Source organism: Rhinoraja longicauda, chromosome 1 (genome assembly GCF_053455715.1).
Source record: "Rhinoraja longicauda isolate Sanriku21f chromosome 1, sRhiLon1.1, whole genome shotgun sequence".
NCBI lineage: Eukaryota > Metazoa > Chordata > Chondrichthyes > Rajiformes > Arhynchobatidae > Rhinoraja > Rhinoraja longicauda.
The window spans coordinates 48143629-48168988 of record NC_135953.1 but is presented as its reverse complement, the minus strand read 5'-3'; the positions used below and the strand labels follow the sequence as shown (position 1 = coordinate 48168988).

Here is a 25360-nt window from a genome sequence, read left to right as displayed (position 1 = left end):
ATCCTTAAGAGCTCTATCTAGCTCTCTCTTGAATGCATTCAGAGAATTGGCCTCCACTGCCTTCTGAGGCAGAGAATTCCACAGATTTACAACTCCCTGACTGATAAAGTTTTTCCTCATCTCCGTTCTAAATGGCCTACCCCTTATTCTTAAACTGTGGCCCCTGGTTCTGGACTCCCCCAACATTGGGAACATGTTTCCTGCCTCTAACGTGTCCAACCCCTTAATAATCTTATATGTTTCGATAAGATCCCTCTCATCCTTCTAAATTCCAGTGTATACAAGCCTAGTCGCTCCAGTCTTTCAACATATGATAGTCCCGCCATTCCGGGAATTAACCTAGTAAACCTACGCAGCACGCCCTCAATAGCAAGAATATCCTTCCTCAAATTTGGAGACCAAAACTGCACACAGTCAAATAAGTCATTATGAGACTGAGAAACAAGAATAAAACTGTTAGAGGCCTCAGCCAAACCTCAGGCTTACCAAAATCAACTGTTTGGAACATCATTAAGAAGAAAGAGAGCACTGGTGAGCTTACTAATCGCATAGGGACTGGCCAAGGAAGACCTCCATAGCTAATGACAGAAGAATTCTCTCTATAATAAATAAAGAAAAATCCCTAAACAACTTTCCGACAGATCAGAGACACTCTTCAGGAGTCAGGTGTTCATTTGTCAATGACCCCTGTCTGCAGAAGACTTCATGAACAGAAATACAAAGGCTACACTGCAAGATACAAACCACTGTTTAGCCGCAAAAATAGGATGGCCAGGTTACAGTTTGCCAAGAAGTACTGAAAAAAAGCAACCACAGTTCTGGAAAAAGGTCTTGTGGACAGATGAGATGAAGATTAACATATCAGAGTGATGGCAAGAGCAAAGTATGGAGGAGAGAAGGAACTGCCCAAGATCCAAAGCATACAACCTCATCTGGGAAACACGGTGGTGGTGGTGTTATGGCCTGGGCATGTATGGCTGCTGAAGGTACTGGCTCACTTCATTGATGATACAACTGCTGATGGTAGTAGCATAATGAATTCTGAAGTGTATAGACACATCCTATCTGCTCAAGTTCAAACAAATGCCTCAAAACTCAATGGCTGGCGGTTCATTCTACAGCAAGACAACGATCCCAAACATACTGCTAAAGCAACAAAGGAGTTTTTCAAAGCTAAACAATAGTCAATTCTTGAGTGGCCAAGTCAATCACCCGATCTGAACCTAATTGAGCATGCCTTTTATATGCTGAAGAGAAAACTGAAGGGGACTAGCCCCCAAAACAAGCATAAGCTAAAGATGGCTGCAATGCAGGCCTGGCAGAGCACCACCAGAGAAGACGCCCAGCAACTGGTGATGTCCATGAATCACAGACTTCAAGCAGTCATTGCATGCAAAGGGTATGCAATATAATACTAAACATGACTACTGTACTTTCATTTACGTGACATTGCTGTGTCCCAAACATTATGGTGCCTGAAATGGGGGGGACTATGTATAAACACTGCTGTAATTTCTATGTGGTGAAACCAAAATGTATCAAAATGGCCTTTATTAAAATCTTACAATGTGCACTTTAGCCACATATGATTTTTTTTTTCTATTACAAATCTCAAATTGTGGAGTACAGAGGCAAATAAATAAATGACGGGTCTTTGTCCCAAATATAATGGAGGGCAGTGTAGATTTTGTGTGCCATAGGTTGCCTGGCAGTAAGATTGATCACATTGCATTCAGGTGTAAGTTAATTATTAACATGCACCGATCTTATTTTATCATCTGTTAAATGTGCTTCTTCAAGCCTTTCATCTTTTTTAAATTATTAATTTTGAAACTCTGTTTAGACTGCAAACTTGTGGCTAGTTCCCCAGTTAGGCTTCTGATGGAGCAGAGGAACTTGGACAGCAGCCTCGTGATCTATGCAATTGTTCGTGTGCAGACACTAGAACTTATTAATCAGTTTTAAAAACCTATAGCCTCTTAATTATTCCTGCCACGATATGAACCATTATATTGCCATCACTTTATAATATTCATTCTCTGTTTTAATGAAATTGCTTGTGTATATTTATTAATCATATTGCCAGGCTTTAGTGGAAAGAAAATCTGGGTTCATTTTACACTTTTATTTAGACCAGTTTTATACTGATTCAGTCTGAAGAAGGGTCTCGACCCGAAACGTCACCCATTCCTTCCCTCCTGAGATGCTGCCTGACCTGCTGAGTTACTCCAGCATTTTGTGAATAAATACCTTCGATTTGTACCAGCATCTGCAGTTATTTTCTTACATTATTTTAGAGGGTGCTCATTTACCAGATTACTGTGCAGTTAGCTTGTAATTTTTAGGGATTTGGGGATACAAATAGCTACACTGGTTCTTTTTGGCAATGTGTTAAAGGAAAAGTCTTTATCTCCTAAAGAATTCAAATATTGATAACATATTTTCCATGGAGCCAGTCTGGAGTGGGTTCAAACTTCAGACAAACATAGAACAAAAGTACATACAGACTTTGTGTAAGAACACTTCAGCACTGAGGAGCAGCAGCATTCTTGTAGTGCCATTCCTTGAGTGAGCTATGAAACGAAGGGTCTCATAAGTTTGTAACCATATAAGATTATTTGAAAAGCACAGTAAGAATCCTGGTTATCTAGGGCAATCTCCTTTGCTCTTAAAATATCACTACAGAGTAGTTGGTTATTCATTTCATTGATTGTCAATGGGACCCTATTTGCAAATTGCTTTTTTATATTTGCTGACATAAATGTTGCACTTTATTAGTTATGAGATTGATGAAACTGTTCAAATAAGATTTTTGGCACGCAACTTAGAATTCATATAGTAGAAATGTAAATATAGTGCCAGCAGCTGCGGCTTATATTGTGTGCAAAGTGAACTTTATAGTTGTCATTCTATAGTCCTTGCACATGGAGGATAACAATTGTATTTGTGTCTTTCTAATAAAGCGCAAGATTTCAAAGACAATCGATAGGCTATGAGGTACTGACAGAAAAGCCACATTTCTCTGTTGCTGCCGTGAGATGAATGAGAGAAGAATGCACTTTTAATGTTATCATCCTCAGCTGTCAGTGCTAACATTTATGTTAATAAGAAGCAACATTTCAATGAACATTATTCACCCCAGTCAAATGCATTCCACAGAATTTATGGTCAGTATCCCAACATCCAAACATGTGTTGTTCTATTGAGTATTTCATTATTCATGGTATAATATTTGGTAACATCATCTGCAGTTTTCAGTGCACCTTGGTTAAAGGAAGTAGTACGATAGTTATGGATGAAGAGTGTTGTGGCGGCTATGGACAGTGTGTAAAAAATGGCTCACCAGGATATTGCCTGGATTAGAGAATATTAGCTATGAAGAGAGTGTGGACAAATTTAGATTGTTTTCTTTGGAAGGAGAGGGGCGACCAGATAGAAGCATATAAAATTATGAGAGGCATAGATAGGTGATCTTTTTCCCAAGGTGGAGTTGTCAAATACTAGTAGACATAGATTTAAGGTGAGATTCAGAAAGTTTACAAGAGATTTGCAGGGCATGTTTCTTTTGCATCGAGAGTGGTAGGTGCTTGGAATGCCATGTTGCGAAAGATGGCGGAAGCAGATATGATAGTAACATTTAAGAGGCATTTAGACAGATACCTGAACACGTAGGGGATGAGCTGGATATAGCCAATGCGCAGGCCGATGGAATTCGTTTATAGAAAAAAGTTCTGATCGTAGAAAACAATGGATTGTGAATGAAGTGGAAATGCTTATCAATTTGTATTTATGCATGTTATTTTACTTTGGTTTGATTGAGTCATTGTATAGAAAATTTGCATTTAACAGAAATATGGGCATTTAAAGAACTGCCGTTGCTGCAATTTAATTTTAAGGCTGAAATAAAAATTGTTTTACAGCGTATTACTTCATGGTAAGTATACTCTTTGCCTGAACATGTTGTGAATTCTTTACATTCCAAGAGGAAAATATATATTTTAGTCTGTAGATTTATCTTTAACTTTTAGAGTCAAGTACATCATTTCATTGTAATTTAGAATATTATGTCTAGAGCTTGTACAGACCTGTTGAGAAAAAATGGCCATATATGGGCATTGTCTACACAGTAGAAATAGTTTGCTTTAATTATATGGATGCCTGATGAGATTGCATCTAGAATATTGTGAACAGGCTGGCATCTAAACCAAAGGAAGAATATACTTGTGCAAGAGAGAGAGAGTGCAGTGGTCTACCTAAAATGGCAAGTCTCTCATGTAAAAGAGGTTGTCGCAGGTTTAACAGTCTCAAGTGGACTGGAGTCCAAGTTACTGAGTATATTCAAGACAGATTAATAGGTTTTTAGATTGAACAAAAAACAAGGGATATCAGATTAGTACTGGAAAATTATGTAAAAAATAACATTACCTCATTGAAAGGCAGAACAAGCATGGGGATTAAAGTACACAAGTTCGAGGAGCAGAATTAGACCATTCGGCCCATCAAGTCTACTCCACCATTCAATCATGGCTGATCTATCTTTCCCTCTCAACCCCATTCTCCTGCCTTCTCCCCATAACCCCTAACACCTGCAGGGCCAACTCTTGCTTATATTTCTAATGATCAAGAGTCAATAGTGTTTTATTATCATATGTCCCGAAACAGAAGGATGAGGAGGGACCTAATTGAAACTTATTGAACAGTGAAAGGCCTGTATAGAGTGGATGCAGACAGGATGTTTCCACTAGTGGGAGAGTCTAGGACCAGAGGTCATAGCTCAGAATAAAATGCTATGACCCTTTAGGAAGGTGATGAGGAGAATTTCTATATTTAGATAGTGGTGAATCTGTGGAATTAGTTACCATTGAAGGCTGTGGAGGCTGTCAATTGATTTTTTAAAGGCAGAGATAGATCGACTCCTGTAGTACGGGTGTCAGGGGTTATGGGGAGATGGCAGGAGGATGAGATTGAGGGGGAGAGTTAGGTCAGCCATAATTAAATGGCAGAGTAGACTTGATGGGCCAAATGGCCTAATTTGCTGCTATCACTTATGAACTTCACTAGGTCTTTGATTTCCCCATTCCTTTTAGACTCGCTGGGGTCCTACTTTAGTTTTGAGATACAAAGTCAGGATCGAACCTGTGTCTCTGGTGCTGCGAGACAGCAATCTTTTTATTTCGTTTTTTGCTCTAAATGACAACATCTGCAGTCTCTTGTATTTCAAGTTATTAATTGATCCCCTTTATTCATGAGCCTTTATTCACCAGTCTGAAGAAGGGTCTCGACCCGAAACGTCACCCATTCCTTCTCTCCCGAGATGCTGCCTGACCTGCTGAGTTACTCCAGCATTTTGTGAATAAACCCCTTTATTCATGTTCAGGTTGTTCATTTATATATATATATAAAACAAACATCAGAGATTTCACCAGATGGCGCCAGCAATGGCTGCCTCGCCAACAGTTTGTCTGCCCCTTCCTTCTTTGTTGTTTGATAGCATGTGTTATATGTATGTTTTAGTGTTCTTTAGCTTTGTTTTATGTAGGGGGGAGGGGTTGGACAATTTTTAAAAAGTCCCTTACCTCGACGGAGACGTGATTTTTTTTCCGTATCGTATCTCCGTCCGCACTGCGGCCTAACATCGAAGAGCTGGCGGCTTCTGCTGGAGACCGACTTCGGGAGCTCCAACTGCGGGAGCCTGAGGACTTACCATCGTGGAGCTCGCGGTCTCTGGTTAGAGACCGACTTCGGGAGCTCCAAGCCTGAAGGGCTTCGATCGCCCCGACGTGGGGAGCTTCGATCGCTGGCTGCGGGAGGTTTGATTGCTCCGACTGCGGATGGTTTGACTGCCCCAATCGCGGGAGAATAAAGAGGAAGTAGATTGGACTTTATTGCCCCACATCACAGTGAGGAATGTGGGGAATCTGCTGTGGTGCATGTTTATGTTAAATTTTATGTAGTTGTGTGTCTTGTTGCTTTTTTAGTTAGTAAATTTCACCGTACCTTAATTGGTACATGTGACAATAAACTGACCTTGAAACCTTGAGATCCCCGCACTGATCCCTGCAGTAAATAGCCCCCAAATCTCAGTACTTGACTATTTCTAATTATCTTTTAAGTTGATAATTGCTACATGGGATACACAATTATTTTGTGTTTGTGTGATGATTCAGGTTCTTGCAGCTTTTTCCGGAAGAAATTAAGACTGAAATCGTACCCTTCTAATTATTCAAAGACATTCCTAGAGTGGATTCCCAGTAGAAATAATAATTAGAGATGTTGACTGATTTTGTGTTGGTGCTCAGGATTTTGAAGACTCTTCACACAGTTGGACATAATACTAACTTCACTGATGGAGTTGGAGACCAAAGGAATTAGATGGAATTGCATTTAATTTTCAAAATAGTTTAGTTGTTTATTACCGTCATGTGTACTGAGGTACAGTGACAGATAAAAGGATTGATAATACTGGGTGAGAATGCTTGGTTAAGATTAGTAAATAACAGAGTCAATCCGCAGTAAGTGCAAATGAGAGCAGTGTAGAATTATTTCATGCTTGAATAGTCGCCTAAACTATCAGAAGAAAGCAGGTGGGTTTCTCACGTTTTACCTCAAAATACCTCCATGTGTAACATTAAAACATAGGCATACCTGTCTTTTTTGATCTGTGTCTCTGATCATTCTTGATGTTGACAAAAATACAAAATCCTGTTGTTGCAGTCTCCAGTCAGTTATCAGAGCTTTTAATTTGCCATACATTTTTTTCTTGCATCAAACAAAATTATTTAAACATTTCAGTTCCCTTACTCTTTCATTGAGTAAAAACACTATAATGATAACTTACCTTGCAATGTTTTTAGTTGTTAATTTGCTATTCTTAGAAGTCCTTAGATGTGGCCATTTTTCAAACTTGGGCTGATAAATGAGAAGCAATTTGTGTCACACAATGTAATCTCCAACATGAGAGCCTATCGACCATTCCTGACCAACTAATGACATTATCATTGAACCTCCCAGCGTCAATATGGTGAGAGATGCCTTGAGGGGAAACCCAATTGAGCTAGGATATAAATAGAGCAGGTCATATTTGTGCATTTTGCAGTAAGTGTCACTTCTCCTGGCTCCCAAAGTCTCTCTTAAATCTCTTGCCTGGATGTACAACTGCAATAAAAAAACAATGAATTCACCAGCATACTAAACACCTGCGATGTTGATGAGACCACACTCTGAATATTATGTACATTTCTGGTCTCTCAGCTGCAAGAAATATGTCTTAAATTGGAAAGGGTGCAGAGAAGATTCATGAGGATGTTACCGGACCTTTGGGGACTTTAGTTATAAGGATGGGCTGGGACCTTTTTCCCCGGAGCATAGGGGGCGGAGAGGTGACCATAGAACAGGTCCTTTGGCCCACAAATCTTGTGCCAAACTTGATGCCTAATTGAACTAACTGCTTCTACCTGCATGTGATCCATATCCCATCATTCCCTATACAGTATATTCAAATACCTATCTAAAACACCACTATCATCTCTCTTAAACACCACTATCATATTTGCTTCCATCACCACCTCTGTCAATACATTCCAGGCACCTGTCACTCTCTGTGTTTATATATATTTTTTAAACCTGTCCCTCTCATCTCCTTTAAACTTTCCCCCTCCGACCTTAAAACTATGCCTTTTGGTATTTGACATTTTCACCCTGGAGGAAAAGGGTTCTGACTTTCCTCCACCTTACAGAGGTTTATAATATTGCGAGGGTGGCAGAAAAAGTGTACAGTTAGTCTTTTTTCATCAGGTGGAGTGGCCTCTGCTACCCTAAATCATATGTTTATGTGTGGCTCTCAGACAGACCTGTCACTGGATTTGCCTGATTTCCCTTGGCCTTCAATATGCATGGCCTGTTCAGTATTTTACAACCCCTAGGGCATCATGCATGAATAAATTTACTAACAGCAGACCCACTAACAACTTTTACTGGGCCACCATGAGCTGTTTGCTAGCTCCAAATTACAAAATGAGTAATCTGATATTCTATATCTAGTGACCATTTGTCATTGTTCTTTTCAATTTCTTATTTATTTAAGTATAAGTGCATACCTTGATTGTTGCTCTGCTTGTAATGTGGATCAAATCTGCCTCGGTAGATCTCAGCTCTATAATTGGCAAGTGGAAAAATATTGGCTATTAATGCTGAAAATGTGGAAGTACAATTCTCTAATATATCATGTGGTAAGGTTAATGATGACTTTATGAACTAATTTACTGTAATGTTAGCCACCATTAACACATGCAAAATAGATTTTGTTAGCGTAATTACTCCAGTTTTCTTTAACATTGTCAGTTTAAATCAATTCCATATACTTTGTCAATTTCAGTAGAGCTTGCAAGGTCAGCATTTATAGACAATAGACAATAGATGCAGGAGTAGGCCGTTTGGCCCTTCGAGCCAGCACCGCCATTCAATGTGATCATGGCTGATCATTCGCAATCAGTACCCCATTCCTGCCTTCTCCCCATACCCCCTGACTCCGCTATCATTAAGAGCTCTATCTAACTCTCTCTTGAAAGCATCCAGAGAATTGGCCTCCACTGCCTTCTGAGGCAGAGAATTCCAGAGATTTACAACTCTCTGAGTCAAAAAGTTTTTCCTCATTTCCATTCTAAATGGCCTACCCCTTACTCTTAAACAGTGGCCCCTGGTTCTGGACTCCCCCACATTGGGAACATGTTTCCAATGTTTGTGTGTGGGGAAGTATTTATTGCCTTTAAGGAGATGCTGGTGAGCAGCCAGTTGTCTGATTGAAAGCTATCAACATTTTGAGACGATAATAGTGAATGTGATGTTTGACTGTATTAAATCCACAGGACTTGTATCACAGGTTGGCTTTTCAGCTATGAAGTGGCAAAGGCCATTAATGGCCTGAATGTATGATGCTGAGCATTGAAACAGTAAGTCGTGTTCGTCTTCAACGCACTGCTGCCAACGTTGGGACTGGTCCTGCCTAACGCTGCACTGTTAATGGCCGCCTTTCTATATTTTCAATTTGATGACTTTTATTATAATTTGTTGCACTGCAGGTGGTTGAAGTGTTACCTTAAGTAAAGACTTTTGCATTTAATGGTTCACAAGATGTTTTTAATTTTTCAGCATCTTTTTTTGGAGAGAGCTATGTGCATCTTAAAATGGCAGAGGCTTCCAGCAAGTCAACATTAAGTTTACAATTTCAAACCTCAAAATCAAGTGGATTACTTTTCCTTGCGGCAGGGGAAACCGATTACTGGTTGGTGGAGCTTTGGTCTGGGCATGTACAGGTAAGCTGATTGTGGGAAAAATGGAGCAGTGTTTTAAATTGATGTTCGTCCCTCCTGCTTTAATTGTGTGTTTTGCTCTTCTTAGGTAAAATTGGAGCATGGTTCTGGTGAAAAGATTCTCCGCTCTGAAAGAGGAGTGGAGCTAAATGATTTGGCATTGCACATGTTGAAAGTACACCATGAAGGTGATGATGTGACCCTGATAATCGACAAGCACAACACTAGTGTGAAGATTCCAGAACTCCATGAACTTAACATTCAACATGGCATTTATGTAGGAGGTACTGGTGAGTTTGATAGACCTTACCTGGAAGGAGCTGCAAATACATTCCGCGGTTGCATTGATGAGGTGGTTTTCAACCAGTACGACATCTTGTCTTCTTTGAGAACATATTCTGGCTTTAAAATTGTTCATGAGGTTTCAGCGGGCTGCAGTGATGATTTTTTTGCTGAAGACAGTGATCCTATCAGTCTATTTAGTTCCAAATCTTATCTTGCATTTACTACATGGAATGCACATGAGGAAGCAGTGTTTGAATGTGCTGTAAGCACTGCTGAGCCATTGGGTCTGTTGCTATATAATGCTGGCCAACAAGGTGATTTTATCACGATGGAGATTGCAGAGGGATTGATTCGAGTTGTTGTTGGGAAATCTGGAAAGACGACACCCCTCACTTCTCCAAGTCAAGTTAACGACAACATTTGGCATTACATTAAGCTACAAGTGACATCTAAGCGTATTTACCTCACTGTGGATGAGGAAACTGTAAAGGCTACTCTAAGTCCTCGTGGCAAACATCTTAAGTTGTGGGGTCCACTGTTTATTGGCGGCATTGATGAAAGCAACCGTGTTGAGGTCTTGAAGATTGGTCTTCAGTCCCTTGCAGGAAGAAAAGCAAGAGGGGGATCCTTCAGGGGTTGCCTAAAGGATGTCAAAGCAAACTCGGAGAACAAAAGCTTGAAAAATGTGCTTGCTACAAAAGATATTTCAGCTGGGTGTACAGCAGTGAAAGAACTTTCTTCAACCGTTAAAACAACCGCTGCGCAAATTCAAGTTGTTTCAACAACTTCCACTCTGCAGAAGGCACTTAAACCCACAGAAAAGCCGCAGACTAAGAAATTCCTGACTCTCAACAATCTAGTAGTTGCAGAGGGAGGGCAGGCAGCGCTAAAGACTAAACACATAAAATTGAACCTGGAGTTCAATAAGTTAGGTTTACAACAGTCACAAATAGTATTTAAGATAGCAAAGCAGCCAAAGCATGGAAATCTGAACTTGGACACTGATTCAGAGCATGAGCAGAATTCATTCACATTGTCAGACCTCTGGCATGAAAAAGTATTTTACGTTCATGATGGATCTGAGCATTTCCATGATCAGTTCTCGTTTTCTGTCATTGCAAATAATGTGGCCCCAAAACACCTGAAAGGAGCCAAGCTGTATCTTTTTAACATTACTATAACTCCAACCAATGATGCTCCAGAGCTTGTCCTTCCAGAAGGGAACTTATTTATTTTGCTGGAGAACTCCAAGAAATGTCTTGCCAGCAATGTGATTAAGGCCATTGATGTTGACACAAATTCAACAGAACTTCATTTCACCATTCTAGGTAACCTTAATGCAAATGCAGGATTTTTGGAAAATGCCATTAATCCAGGTACACCTATCAGCACATTCTCCAACACTGATCTGGAAGAAGGAAACATATACTACGTTCACAGGGGTGTTCGCACCTCAAGGATTGTGTTGCGTGTCAGTGATGGTGATAGAGTGAGCAACACTGTCGTTCTGCGTGTAATGGCTGTATCCGTGGATTATAACGTAGTCAATAATACAGGTATGGTAGTGAGACAGAGTGATGCAGCCTTTATCACCAGCTACAATTTGTCAGTTGAGACTAATGCAGTTAATCAGGAAGTGGAAATACGTTATAATATTGCTAAACCTCCAACATACGGAGAAGTTCAACGCCTGCATTCTGGTGGAGAATGGAAGCAAACCAATTCTTTTTCTCAGCGATCAGTAGATCGGGGCCGAATCCGATACTTTGGCATTTATCATAAACTTCAGACTAGAAATGTTACTGATATGTTCAAATTTAAAGTTATTATAGGGAGCAAAACGAGTGAGGAGCTGTTTTTCCCCATAACAGTGAAGTGGTTTAATTTCAAGCTCCTAAAAAATCTTTGGTTAAAGATTGATAAAGGGAAGAAACAAGCTCTCACCTCTGGGAATCTCCATGCTGTCGTGGAAGGTGTAAGCATCCCTGAGAGTGAGCTACACTACAGGTTGGTGACTGTACCCAAGAGCGGACAACTTCTGATAGATAGCAAGATATTAACACAGAATTCTTCTTTCAGTCAGAAAGATATATCTGCTCAGAGGGTGGAATATGAACCAACAGGAAAGCTTCATGAAGACAAAGAAGACTTTTTCAGCTTTCAGCTTTACTTCAAGCAAGTAGTATCAGTAAAGCATAACTTCCATATATTTATTAAAGCTGATGTTAATTCTATTAATTTAACAAATAATGGTCTCAATTTAGCGGAGGGAGAAGGAGAGCTAATAACAAGGGCAGAATTATATGCAGAAACCTTGAACACTAAAAAGTTCTTGTACTCTATTGTACAGAGTCCCAGACATGGCAAATTGAAGCGAATCAATCGCTCTGATTCAACTGATAGTAACGATAATATAACATCCTTTACTAATGAAGATATTGTTGGACATCGTCTCATGTATGTGCATGACAATTCTGAGTCGACACATGATGATTTTATATTTGAGGCCGCAGGTAATTCAGAAGCCGGCCCTCACTCTTTATCTGTTGTAGGGACGTTCACCATAACTATTCAACTAAAAAATGATGAGAAGCCCATCCGTGTTGTAGACAAAGTGTTCCATGTGGTAAGGAATGGTCAACGGCTGTTAACCTCTGCAGATCTCCGCTACCACGATCCCGATTCGGACTTTAATGATGCGCAGTTGTTGTACACCCGCCGTGGTATCTCAAATGGTGACCTAGTTTCAGCAAATGACCACTCCAAAAAACTCTTCCAGTTCTCTCAAGAAGACCTTGAGAAGAAACGTGTTCTTTTTGTGCATCATGGCGTAGACAACAGCAGATTTGTCTTGTTCGTTACTGATGGCAAACACTACGCATCGTCTTTACTGGAAGTGAGAGCCTCTGATCCTTACATTCAAATAGCCAACAACACAGGTCTTCTGGTACAGAAGGGACAAGGAGAGTCAATAACAGCAGCTAATTTCAGTGTCAATACGAATCTTTACATCGCAGATGAAAGTGAAATTAATTATAGAGTGTTCCTGCTACCCAAACATGGGGCACTCTATTTAAATGATATACGCACAGAGTCTTTCACACAGAATGATCTGAGGAAGGGAAGCATCATGTACCGACATGACAACAGTAAAAACCTTGTGGACATTTTCAATTTCACAATAAAGGTCAAGAATGTGCTGCTGGATGGAGGTGTTAATGTTCGTATATACCTGGAAAGCCATCAGCGTGCTCCAAAAATTGTGCACAACAGCAATTTGTTGGTTGAGGAGGGAAAACCTGTGAAGATCAGCAAAGCAAATCTGCAGGTGAGATGGCAGCAGAATGGATAATTATTTTTGTTTTTTATATTCCAAGTTAACATTCATTATCTTTGTCAAATTTGTTTCTCAAAACAATTCTTGAGAAAGAACTATTTTTGGCAACTGTGACGGACTCTGACTTTGCTGTAGTGCCTCAAAGTCTTGTCTGCCCACACATGTTACTGTTGAATAAACAGGATGTTATTTTATAACCTACTGAAATGGGTCTTTCAAGATTGACATGCAGTGGTCATGTTGTAGAAATCCTGGGTCCTTATGAAGCCTGTAAACTTCCGTGGTTCTTCACATCATAGAAACATAGAAAATAGGTGCAGGAGGAGGCCATTCGGCCCTTCGAGCCAGCACCGCCATTCATTGTAATCATGGCTGATCATTCTCAATCAGTAACCTGTGCCCAACTTCTCCCCATATCCCTTGATCCCACTAGCCCCCAGAGCTCTATCTAACTCTCTTAAATTCATCCTGTGATTTGGCCTCCACTGCCCTCTGTGGCAGAGAATTCCACAAATTCACAACTCTCTGGGTGAGGTTCTCACATCATATTAAGTTGTAAGTTGCAATCTTTCAGTATTCATCTGACTTTATTTCCATGTTATTATTAAATGGTGTTGTACATTGTATAGCATAAACTAGGCAGAAACTTTGTGAATCGTGGATCACCAACTTCCTGACAGACAGAAAGCAGCATTTGAGGCTGGGAAAGCACATCTCGGACATGCAGACCGTCAGCATAGGAGCACCGCGAGGCTGCGTACTCTCCCCTCTCCTTTACTCTCACTACACCAATGACTGCACCTCCACAGACTCCTCTGTCAAGCCTCTCAAGTTTGCAGGACGACACAACCCTGATTGGACTGATCCAGGATGGGGAGGAATCTGCCAACAGACAGGAAGTGACACGGCTGGCGTCCTGGTGCCATCGCAACAATCTGGAGCTCAATGCTCTTAAGACGGTGGAATTGATTGTAGACTTTAGGAGAGCTGAACTTTAGAACAGAGGGAAAGCAAGGGCTATTTGAAGTCAGAGCTAAAATAGCTCTCCATCCCCTCCCCCTTTCCAGTTCTCCCAACAGTCTTACTGTCTCCGACTACATTCTCTCTCTGTCCCGCCCAATTCCCTGACGGGTGGGGGGAAAGGGGGTGGGGGGAAATGGGGGGTGGGGATGGGGGAGGAGAGAATCGGGGGGTGGGGAGGAGAGAGTTGGGTGGGGAGGAGGGGGGGTGGGGGAGGAGAGAGTGGGGTGGGGGGAGAGTAGGGCTGGGGAGGAGGGAAGAGTGGGGGTGGAGGAGAGGGGGTAGGGAGGAGGGAAGATTGGGGTGGGGGAGAGTGGGGTGCATGCAAGGAGAGTGGGGGTGAGGAGAGGGGAGGGAGGTGGGGGTGAGGAGAGGAGAGGGAGGTGAGGGTGAGGGGAGGGGAAGGGGGGAATATGGGTTGGGAGGGGGGAAGGGGGGTGGAGGCGGGGGTGGGGGCAGAGGAGGTGCAAGTGGGGGTGGGGTAGGGGGGTTGGAGTGGGTCAGTCGGGGGAGGGGGGGTAAGGGCGATTGAGTGGGGGGTTGAGGGTGCTACACCAATACAGGAGAGGCTTTGGTTCCAGGGCTCACTCACTGACACCCTCTTCCCTTCCCTCTGCCCCCTCTACGAGGAATGGGCCCAACGGGTCCACTTGATCTAGTAGTATATAAATTTAATACCCGTCATAATACCCGTCAGATATCTGATTTTGTATAAGGAATCTGCAGCTTCTACAAGTGTAGTGCAAAATAGCACATGCATTCTTAACAGCTGTTTGAAGGCAGTTAATTTGAGCGAGTTAGTGGTCAATTTGATCAGTTGCTTGTATAATTAAAATAACATCGTCAGTTTGTTGTGAATGCTATTACACTGCGGTTAGGTTCCGAGAGTAATTTCTGGAGTATTGTAATGTGGAGAGAATTGCTTTACCTTTTACCATTTACATGCTTTAATCCCCTGTCTATATGCATTGTATTGTATGGTATTGCACTGTCCTCGACTCAGTACAGGCGGTGGGAGAGAGGAGGATGATGGCAAAGTTAACATCGTTGCTGGACAACGACTCCCACCCCATGCAGGACACTGTCACTGGACTGTAGCTCCTTCAGTGACAGACTCCTTCACCCCAAGTGCGTGAAGGAGAGATGTAGGACGTCCTTCCTTCCTGCTGCTGTGAGGCTGCACAACCAGCACTGCTCCCAGCAGACGAGTCAACAGTAACAGTTAAGGAATACACAGTAAACCGATGACAATTTATCCTTGTCTTTACTTTTATTTATAATGAATGATCTCTTGCTATCCACTTTGCTGCTGTAACACTGTAAATTTCCTCGGTGTGGGACAAATAAAGGAATATATATATATATATATTTATTGTAAGAAAATAACTGCAGGTGCTGGTACAAATCGAAGGTATTTGAATGGTGTCAGATTATTATCTGAATGGTGTCAGATTATTATCTGAATGGTGTCAGATTATTATCTGAATGGTGTCAGATTATTATCTGAATGGTGTCAAGTTAGGAGGAGGGGGAGTTCAACGAGATCTGGGTGTCCTAGTGCATCAGTCAATGAAAGGAAGCATGCAGGTACAGCAGGCAGTGAAGAAAGCCAATGGAATGTTGGCCTTCGTAACAAGAGGAGTTGAGTATAGGAGCAAAGAGGTCCTTCTACAGTTGTACCGGGCCCTGGTGAGACCGCATCTGGAGTACTGTGTGCAGTTTTGGTCTCCAAATTTGAGGAAGGATATTCTTGCTATGGAGGGCGTGCAGCATAGGTTCACTAGGTTAATTCCCGGAATGGCGGGACTGTCGTATGTTGAAAGGCTGGAGCGATTGGGCTTGTATACACTGGAATTTAGAAGGATGAGGGGGGATCTTATTGAAACATATAAGATAATTAGGGGATTGGACACATTAGAGGCAGGAAACATGTTCCCAATGTTGGGGGAGTCCAGAACAAGGGGCCACAGTTTAAGAATAAGGGGTAGGCCATTTAGAACGGAGATGAGGAAGAATTTTTTCAGTCAGAGAGGTGAAGGTGTGGAATTCTCTGCCTCAGAAGGCAGTGGAGGCCAGTTCGTTGGATGCTTTCAAGAGAGAGCTGGATAGAGCTCTTAAGGATAGCGGAGTGAGGGGGTATGGGGAGAAGGCAGGAACGGGGTACTGATTGAGAGTGATCAGCCATGATCGCATTGAATGGCGGTGCTGGCTCGAAGGGCTGAATGGCCTACTCCTGCACCTATTGTCTATTGTCTATTTATTTCACAAAATGCTGGAGTAACTCAGCAGATCAGGCAGCATCTCAGGAGAGAAGGAATGGGTGACGTTTCGGGTTGAGACCCTTCAGACATATATATATATATATATTGTACTGTATCGTATTGTACTGCACTGTCATCCCCTGTCTACATGTTTTGCATCTGTATTGCATTATGGCCCCCCGAGGCACTCTGTTTCGTCTCATTCGTTGCATGATCTGCAAGGAGTGGAATGACAAATAAATTAACTATTACTATTACTATTATTACTATTACTATATGTGCTCGTTCAGTGTTTATGTTGAAGTTACAGTTGAGCATGTTGGAAAATTTCATGTCTGAGAGTTTATCCATATTAGCTGCATGTAAATTAGTTGTTGATCAAGTAATTTCACATCCATTACTTTTTCTTTCAGGTGATTCATGAGGATAATCTGCCATCTGAAATAATTTACAAAGTGAACATTGCACCAGCTCATGGGTACATACGAAGCTTTACAGAAACAGAAGGATTCTACATCGGTACAGAACATAATCCTATCCAGTACTTTACCCAACAAGACGTAAATGATGGCAGTATCCAATATGTGCAAGTGAGAGAAAATCAGACAAAGGATATTTTTACCGTGGACATCTCTAATGGAATAGTAGAACTGTTTGAAATTCCTATCCTGATCGATATTATTCCAACCCTGATTCCTGTCAAAATACATAACTTTACAATAGAGGAAGGGGCATCTAAGGCGTTGACTGAAGACTTTATAAAAATTGCAAGTCCATATTTTGCAGAGCTTAATTTTGAATATTTACTAATAAAAGTGCCAAACCACGGGCACATAGAGAACTCCCATTTTCCTGGACAGGCTCTCTTCTCATTTACTAGACATCAGGTAATGCAATAAATCATTACAATTTGTTTTGCGAATAATTGTCAATGAGGAGTTTTCTATAATAATAATTTAGTGTTATCCTCCTCATAAGATGTATTGTTTGTGAGCCAAGTGCAGAATAAGATTTTGGTTTAAAATCCAGTGAAAGATGTAATAAAAAAGGTATAATTACTACTGATTGTTCAAATTCATAATTTAAATGTTTTAAGCCAACTGACGGTAATACTGATTTCTATACCTTCTTTTAGGTTGAGGAAGATTTTATTTACTACGTTCATGATGACAGCGAGAGTCTTCGGGATAACTTCTCCATAATGGTGAATGATACCCAGTTAAGAAAACAGAGTTTGCTTTGGACAGTTTTCATTAACATTATACCTGTGAATGATGAACCCCCCATCATCGTTACTAAAAAAGAATTTAAAGTAAGTTAACGATATTTTAATTTGTTAATCGGAGGTGAACATGTACACAAAAAACGTTGAGATCTTTCATGATGTTGTTGAAAAGGACAGATTTGCCTGATTGTCACGCTTTCGGCACTAACAATCAAAGAGTGCTCAGGTGCTTCTTCGGTTCATAAGGCATCATACCAATCTCAATCCCACCACTCTTGTCCTTTGAGCATCCCCTTCCCCTGGTGGCCGACCCTTCCTATCCCCGAACTACCCTCGTGTCCTAAGGCTTGGTTCTATTGATTGCCCAGATCATGGCCACACCTAACACTCCTCTCACCCCCTTGTCCAGAGCTGGATGTTGATGATCTGCAGACAGCCCTTACCTTGTGGGCCATGGTTAGGTCTTCAATTTAAAAAATGCAGAAGCAGGACCTAAGTAGTTTTTTTGAAAAGGAATGGAAAGTAGGTAAACACTTATTCATTAATTGTGAGTGCTAGTAAGTCATTTTTACACTTTACATTCTGGACAAATATCATAAACTTCAGACTACCTTTCTAAAAATGCTGCTCTCCTTCATTACTTTATGTAACTTCAGTTGTAAATTGATGCATTGAATTGGGTTAGAATTCATAACTTTCTCCATGTTAAGCCGAAATTTTAGTTTGCGTTTTGTTCTTTACTTTGTGTAAATGCTCTGCTGCTAATTATAACCTTAGATTTTGTTCAGATCCATGTCTTTAGTTTGTACCTTAATAATATTTTACAGACATACATGATTTTGTAAACAAACTGAGGAAAGTCCAGAAGAAATTTAACAAAATAATAAAGCAGTGTGTATTTCAGTTGGATTTATGAAGGATAGTCTATATCCACAACCATTGATGTAAGAACATTTTTCTGGGTTGCATACTTGAAACTTTTAGATAAAATGCCATTTATTTCCTGACCATCTTGGGAGCAAGAATTCCCTGTGAATAGAAATCATTTTGTGACCACAATGACAATTTAAAGGCCCTGTGCTGCTTTTGTTCGAATCTCCTTTTATATTCATTGTGAAAGATATTTTGGTATCCTGCCATGGGAAATTACAGTTCACGGTGAAGTTACAACAAAGTTGCTCAACAAAAATTGTCAATGGCAATTGACCAAGGTATATTACAAATGTGAGCAGCAATATATAAACAAATATGATTTAATGTACAGGATAGAAAGCATAAAGTATTACTTATGGACATGACTGATATTTATTAACATCTGCATTTCTCAGTATAAATATGAAAGAATTTTAAGATTATTTTTCTGGGGCAGCAAGTAATTGAAAATAGATGCAAATTGACTATTTTACTATGTTTTTTCTTTAGGTATGGGTTGGCTCAATCACAGAGATAACAAAAAATGTTCTGAATATAGAAGATAAAGACTCAACCCCCAAAGAATTGGTTTACTCTGTCACTCCTCCTAGCAATGGCCACCTTGCTCTAAAGATGTCACCAAATAAGCATATCCTCAACTTTACCCAGTTTCATATAAATAATGGTCAACTTGTCTTTGTTCATAATGGTATGTTTTGCTGTTATTTAACTTACAAGTTTGTTTGGTTAATTGCAATCCACCGTGTTTACAGCCAGAACACGATATTATACTGGATGTAAATTGGGTACTATTTTGGCAGTTTTCTAAATATAAAAATTGAATGCTGACCCACAGAGGAATGGTGGATGTCGAGGCAATTTTGGTTAAATAATTTGTGTGACTGTAGGGTTGTATAATGTGAGATAACATCCACAAAAAAAAAAATTACATTAGTGTAAAACTACATTAGCAGAAGGTCTGATAGTTCAGAATTAGTTTACGTTTTTGGAGTTAATTTACATTTTAGATCATTTTACATTTAATGTTCAAAATATAAAGTTCAAAATATAAAATATAAAGTGGAACTTGGCCTGGACCTAGTCCAAATGCTGTCTGTCTGTGTCCTCCACAGATGTTGCTTGAGCCACTGAGTTCTTCTAGCATTTTGTGTTTTGCTCAGGATTCCAATATTTGCAGTTTCTTGTGTCTTCAGTTTATATGTAATGTTCTTGGGATTAGTTTATGAACTTGTAGTACAGTAGTTAGGGAAGAATGTTGAAGTTAAGAACTTCTGCATAATTGGTGATCGAGGGGAAATTGCAGTAGCTTTCTGAGTTTTTTGGTCAATTTTCCAATTAAATCCAATGCATAATGCCTTGCATGGATTTGGTTAGTGAGACTGCACTTTTGAACAAACTTTTTGGTTGTAATGGTATTCTGGTCCACTCTTAATAATATAAATGAAAATGGGTTCAGGAGGAATAAAATTTAGGAAATGTATATAACCATATATTAAACATTTGAAAATGACTTTATTAAAACAAAACTAGTTAAGAATACAGTCTGGCCACTGGTGTCATTGAACCTAACAATAAGCTTTTTTTATGAGCTTGTATGAATGGGCACAATTAGTGGAACACTGATTTGAAGGAGGATCAAAACAAATCATTAGGGTGTGGTCTCCAGTTAGATTACCTTGAAGTTTATCTAGGCAGTTAAAAGTGTGTTAAGGAGATGTTACAATGACAATTAGATTGTGGGCATTCCTGCAGTTAACTTCAGTCATTGGAAGATACAACACATTGGTACTGAGAGAGGCCTAATGGCAGAAGGCCACATGAGGCTGTGAGCTTAAAGAGGGTTGGGTAGCCTTTCAGACACCCACCATTGACTTCATCTATACTTCAAAATGCCTCTGAAAAGCAGCAGCTTAATCAAAGATGTCCCACCTCAGTCATTCCTCCTTCTCCCTGCTCCCATTGAGCAGAGTGCCCCACCAGACTCCGGAACAGCTGCTGTTATCAGGATTCTGTACGATCCTACCATAAGTTTGGACAAGTTTTATCTACCTCATTGCAGACATTGGACTTTTCCTGTGAAACAGGTACAGTACAATGCTGAGAACTATATTCTGTACTCTTATCTTCCCCTATGGTCTACCTGTTGTACTTGAGTTTGATTTGATTGTATTTATGTATAGTATCTGAATGGATATTATACAAAATAAAGTGTTTCACTGTACCTCGGTACACTCCCCACACATTAGTGACAATTAACAGGCCAATTAACCTCCAAACAAGCATATCTTTGGGATGTGGGAGGGAACTGGAGCACCTGGAGAAATGTCACGTAGTGATTGGGAGAATGTGCAAAGTCCAAACAGACAATACCCATGGTCAGGATCAAATCTGGATCTCGGACACCAAGAGGCAGCAGCTATGTCACTGAGTCCCCACATTCCTCCTGTCGCCTGCCATCTGATTTACTTTCACATGTCTATCAACTCCCCATTGGTTATTTTTATTGCTTACCCACATTTTAATTACCCACATTTTCTATGTCTCTAATAGGCAAGTTAACTAACCAATTAGTGTAGTGACGTATTTATGATGAGGAAGGAAACTAAAGAATTTTGTACGAACCTACATAGCCAAGGGGAGAACATGCAAACTTCACACCGACAGTGCCCAAGGTCATGATAAAACCCAGGTTTGTGGAGCCATGGGACAGCAGAACTAACTGCTGCAACATTGTTGTCTGGAAATGGCTGACTGAATTTCTGGAGAAACTGGAGATGGAAATGTTTGCAATTGCATTCCATTCCAGAAATAAATAGCTTTCTAGATGAGTGAAAGATCAGGCAACCCAAATTTGTGCTGGACAGAATTTCCACGTGCAATTCCTCAGTGCTTTCATGGTTTGGAAAAATTTAGACAAAATTGCAATTGAAATGCTGCACTTAGGTTACATATGCAACCTGTTGCATAGTTTGGTCCACACAGATATTCATCCTCCAAATTTGGAATATGGACACACCCTCTTAAATAGGGGATTACCTTAATTATAATGTAAAAATAATTCAGTGAATTAATGTAGTGATGATTTGATGTTGGCTCATTTTTAATAACATCTCATAAGAGGGCAACAGAATCTTCGCAGATGAGAAATTTCCATCCTCTAGCAACTCTCACAGACTTTATCTTCTTGTTTTGTGTCCATCATCTGTTTCAAATGTTACATCACTGTCATCGTCTGCCCTAAAAAGGATGCAAGCTTCCGGCGACAATCAGTGGGAGCCATCACTTGTACAATAGATGATGGTCGTAGCAGAATTAGACAATAGGTGCAGGAGTAGGCCATTCAGCCCTTCGAGCCAGCACCGCCATTCAATGTGACCATGGCTGATCATTCACAATCAGTACCCCATTCCTGCCTTCTCCCCATACCCCCTGACTTCGCTATCATTAAGAACTCTATCTAGCTCTCTCCTGAAAGCATCCAGAGAATTGGCCTCCACTGCCTTCTGAGGCAGAGAATTCCACAGATTTACAACTCTCTAACTGAAAAAGTTTTTCCACATCTCTGTTCTAAATGGCCTACTCCTTATTCTTAAACTGTGGCCCCTGGTTCTGGACTCCCCCAATATTGGGTACATGTTTCCTGCCTCTAACGTGTCCAATCCCTTAATAATCTTATGTTTCAATAAGATAATTAACTCGGGACACTTCCAGTTTCCAGCCCCGTGACATGGATGCTTCTGCTATGGGGGTCACAAACTATGAAAACATGATGATCTTAATAAGTTACTATATTTAGAAGTAGAAACGAGGAACTGCAGATGCTGGTTTATACCATACAACTGTATCTACTTTGTTTGTACCACCAGATGGCAGCAGTTTTGCATTGATTGACTGATGTAGTTAAAAGAAAAAGTTAACGTTAACAGTATAGTATCAAGTTCAGGATTAGGAAAAGACTAGTTGTTCCATGCTGGTTCCTGGGCCTTCATTGTTGGAGAAACAAGTAAAATTTAACAGATACAGTGAGAAGAATGTTGTTGCCATTGACTACAATACAATACAATACAATATATCTTTATTGTCATTGTACAGGGGTACAACGAGATTGGGAATGCGCCTCCCATACGATGCAATAAATCCGATTAATCGAATCTATTGCTGATATGGGCTGGGTTTAAGGAGAGGGGGAATTGGCTCACATCACAAATGAAACACTTAATGCCAAACCTGCTGTTGAGCGTTAATTAGAGCCTTTACTTCATTTAAGGGACCACCTACACTATGGATCATGTTTTTTTTCTGGAAGTTCTGATTGTTATAAGTGTCCTCAGTCATGGAGATAAGCTGTGTATATTTGTGGCATTACCTAGTTGTCATAAAACATTGTAACAGCTAATTAACCATTTAGCAGCTCCACCGAACAAGACGCACAAACTCACCGGCCATCCTGCGTTTAGAGAGGAGATTCTTTACTGAGTGACCAGTAATTTGCTATGAAGAAAGGCAGAATATTTACTCAAATTGATGAATCAGTTATCCTATTCAAAGACTTAAAATACGGAAAAATGTGCAAATAGTTAAGAGAAAATTCAGGAAATTGTGAGGATTGTACATTAAGGTGACAGAAAGGGTGGCGCAGTGGTAGAGTTGCTGCCATACAGCACCAGAGACACTGGTTCGTTCCAGACGAATCCAGTGGTATCCGTACGGAGTTTGTACGTTCTCTCCTTGACTGCGTGGGTTTTCCCCAGGTGTTCCGGTGTTCTGCCACGCTACAAAGATGTACAAGTTTGTACGGACTCGACCAGAAACGTCACCCATTCCTTCTCTCCAGAGATGCTGCCTGTCCCGCTGAGTTACTCCAGCTTTTTGTGTCTATCTTGGATCATAAAAGTCTGTTTCTCTACTGTACATTTTGCTAGTTTTAACACTGGTCAATCATATCCTTGTCCCCAATGATCCTACTTCTCAACCTTGAACACCCTTGTCAAAGTTTTGCAAAGCACAGCTCCTTCCCTGCTATATGGCAGCAATCTCAACTGGTTCCATCTGCCCACCATCCCTCCCTTACCTGGTTCCACTTCATTTCTTACTCTCTTGTCAGCATCCATTGCCTCTTATGTACCCACTTATCACCTTCTAGATTCCATCTCTTCCTCCACTCTTCCCTCCCCCCCCCCATTTAATTCCGTATGACCCTTTTTGCTCTACCTATCACCCCACCTATCATTGCCAATTCCACCACTCTCCTTCCTCCATCTGCTCATCATCTCCCTCCTCACCGAGTTCATCCTTTGCCCTGCCTCACCCTGCCATCACGCCTCCTCGTACTGGCAATCTCACCTCCACTTTCTCAGTTCTGAGGCATGGTCTAGATCTGAGACATCACCTATCCCTTTGCCCCCACAGATGCTGCTGGACACACCAAATTCCTCTAGCAGTTTGTTCTTTGCTCCTATTTGACAAATTTGATTATAGTTTTCAAAGCAATAAAGTGTATTGATGAGAGCAGTCCAATTGATGTAGTCTACATGGATTTCCTGTGACAAAGCCCCATATAGGAGACACTGGTTAGAAGCCCATGTGATCCAAGGAAAGTTTGCAAATTGGTTCCAAAACTGGTTTGGTAATAAGCAGAAGGTTTTGGCAGAGGGTTGTTTTTGTGATTGGAAGCCTGTGTCCACTGATAAATCACAGGGATCGTCAATGGGATATTAACAATTTTATGTGATTGTTGGGCATATGCTCACTAAGTATGCAGAGGATGCGATAATTAGCCGTGTTATTGATGAGATGGTGAAAAAAGCCTTGGGCTATAGGGCAAAATTGATCACTGGGTAGGATGGTCAAATAATGACAAATGGATTCAAATCCTGATAATGTGAGGTGGTGTATTTTAGGAGGACTAAAAAGGATAGAACATATACAAAGAATGCTATGACTGAGTTTTGAGGAACAGAAGGAACTTGCTGTATAAGTATCACTGAAGGTGGCAACAAAGGCAGATAAGGCAGTCAAGAAGATATACTGAATCTATGCACTCGTTAGCCAATGCATAGGATATAAGAGAAGTGAGATGTTGGACAACATCTTGTGTATCAGTTTGGCCATAGCTGGATTACCAAGTGCAGCAATGGATGCCACACTATAAGAAGGATGTGATGGCACAGGAGAGAATGCAGAGGAGTTGTCTGGCATAGGGCATTTCAGTTATGAGGTGAGATTGAATAAGATGGGTTTGGGTAGTGGAGACAGAGATTCTCACAATATTGAACTAGTCTCTTGATTCACCAAGACAGACAAGGATATGACTTGTTCCTGTGCTGCACTGCTCTAACACTAATGTTCAAATACGAGTTAATGTAATGAGTAGAATAGGAAAGGTGTTGCTTAGTGTATCCAAGTGTTTGTCATCACTCTTTAAAATGTTCAGTAAAAGACACCAGTCTTGAAGTGCTTAGGCGAATGTTATACTTGGCGGATTGGCATTCAGGATGTGATCTGCAGGCACTGGTCCCATTACTTTCTCACCTTTAAACAGTAATCTAGACATGAGGGCAATGGGATTCTTGCTTGTGCTTCCTCTGCCTTGTCTCGATGGATGATTTGGTCAAGCAGGCTATTGTTATCCTCCCAGAACTACCATCAGTTTTGCCTTTCGTTGTGCTGACATAACTATAAAAAGACATCTTAATGTCAGTTCCTAAAGGCAATGAGAATATTTCTGGGCTTTGTTTTAAAGAAATGACACCCATTGGCTGATGTATTTTAATGGTGCCCTCGAGTTCTGCGCCATATGCAGAAAATCATCCAAGGAACACCATAAATGGAGAAGGCAGACTTTCATTCCCCTTATCTACATGAAGTTATCCCAAAATTTTGGAGCATATCCTTGCTGGGTAAACATGTTCTGCCTCCATTTCTTTTGCTGTGGGGAACTGGGCTGTTGGATTTTGGAAGACAGACATAAAGTACTGAAGTAACTCAATGG

At 40.7% G+C, this 25360-nt stretch overlaps 1 protein-coding gene across 1 annotated transcript in view; it reads left to right on the top strand.

Moving 5' to 3' along the window:
• LOC144599309 (chondroitin sulfate proteoglycan 4-like) overlaps positions 1-25360 on the top strand; it is a 59076-nt gene that overhangs the window by 6057 nt on the left and 27659 nt on the right. Inside the window, exons 2-6 of the mRNA XM_078410101.1 lie at positions 9148-9311; positions 9397-12921; positions 16625-17098; positions 17347-17523; positions 18859-19057. Coding sequence (XP_078266227.1) covers positions 9148-9311; positions 9397-12921; positions 16625-17098; positions 17347-17523; positions 18859-19057 — 4539 coding nt within the window. The remainder of the gene's footprint in view (positions 1-9147; positions 9312-9396; positions 12922-16624; positions 17099-17346; positions 17524-18858; positions 19058-25360) is intronic.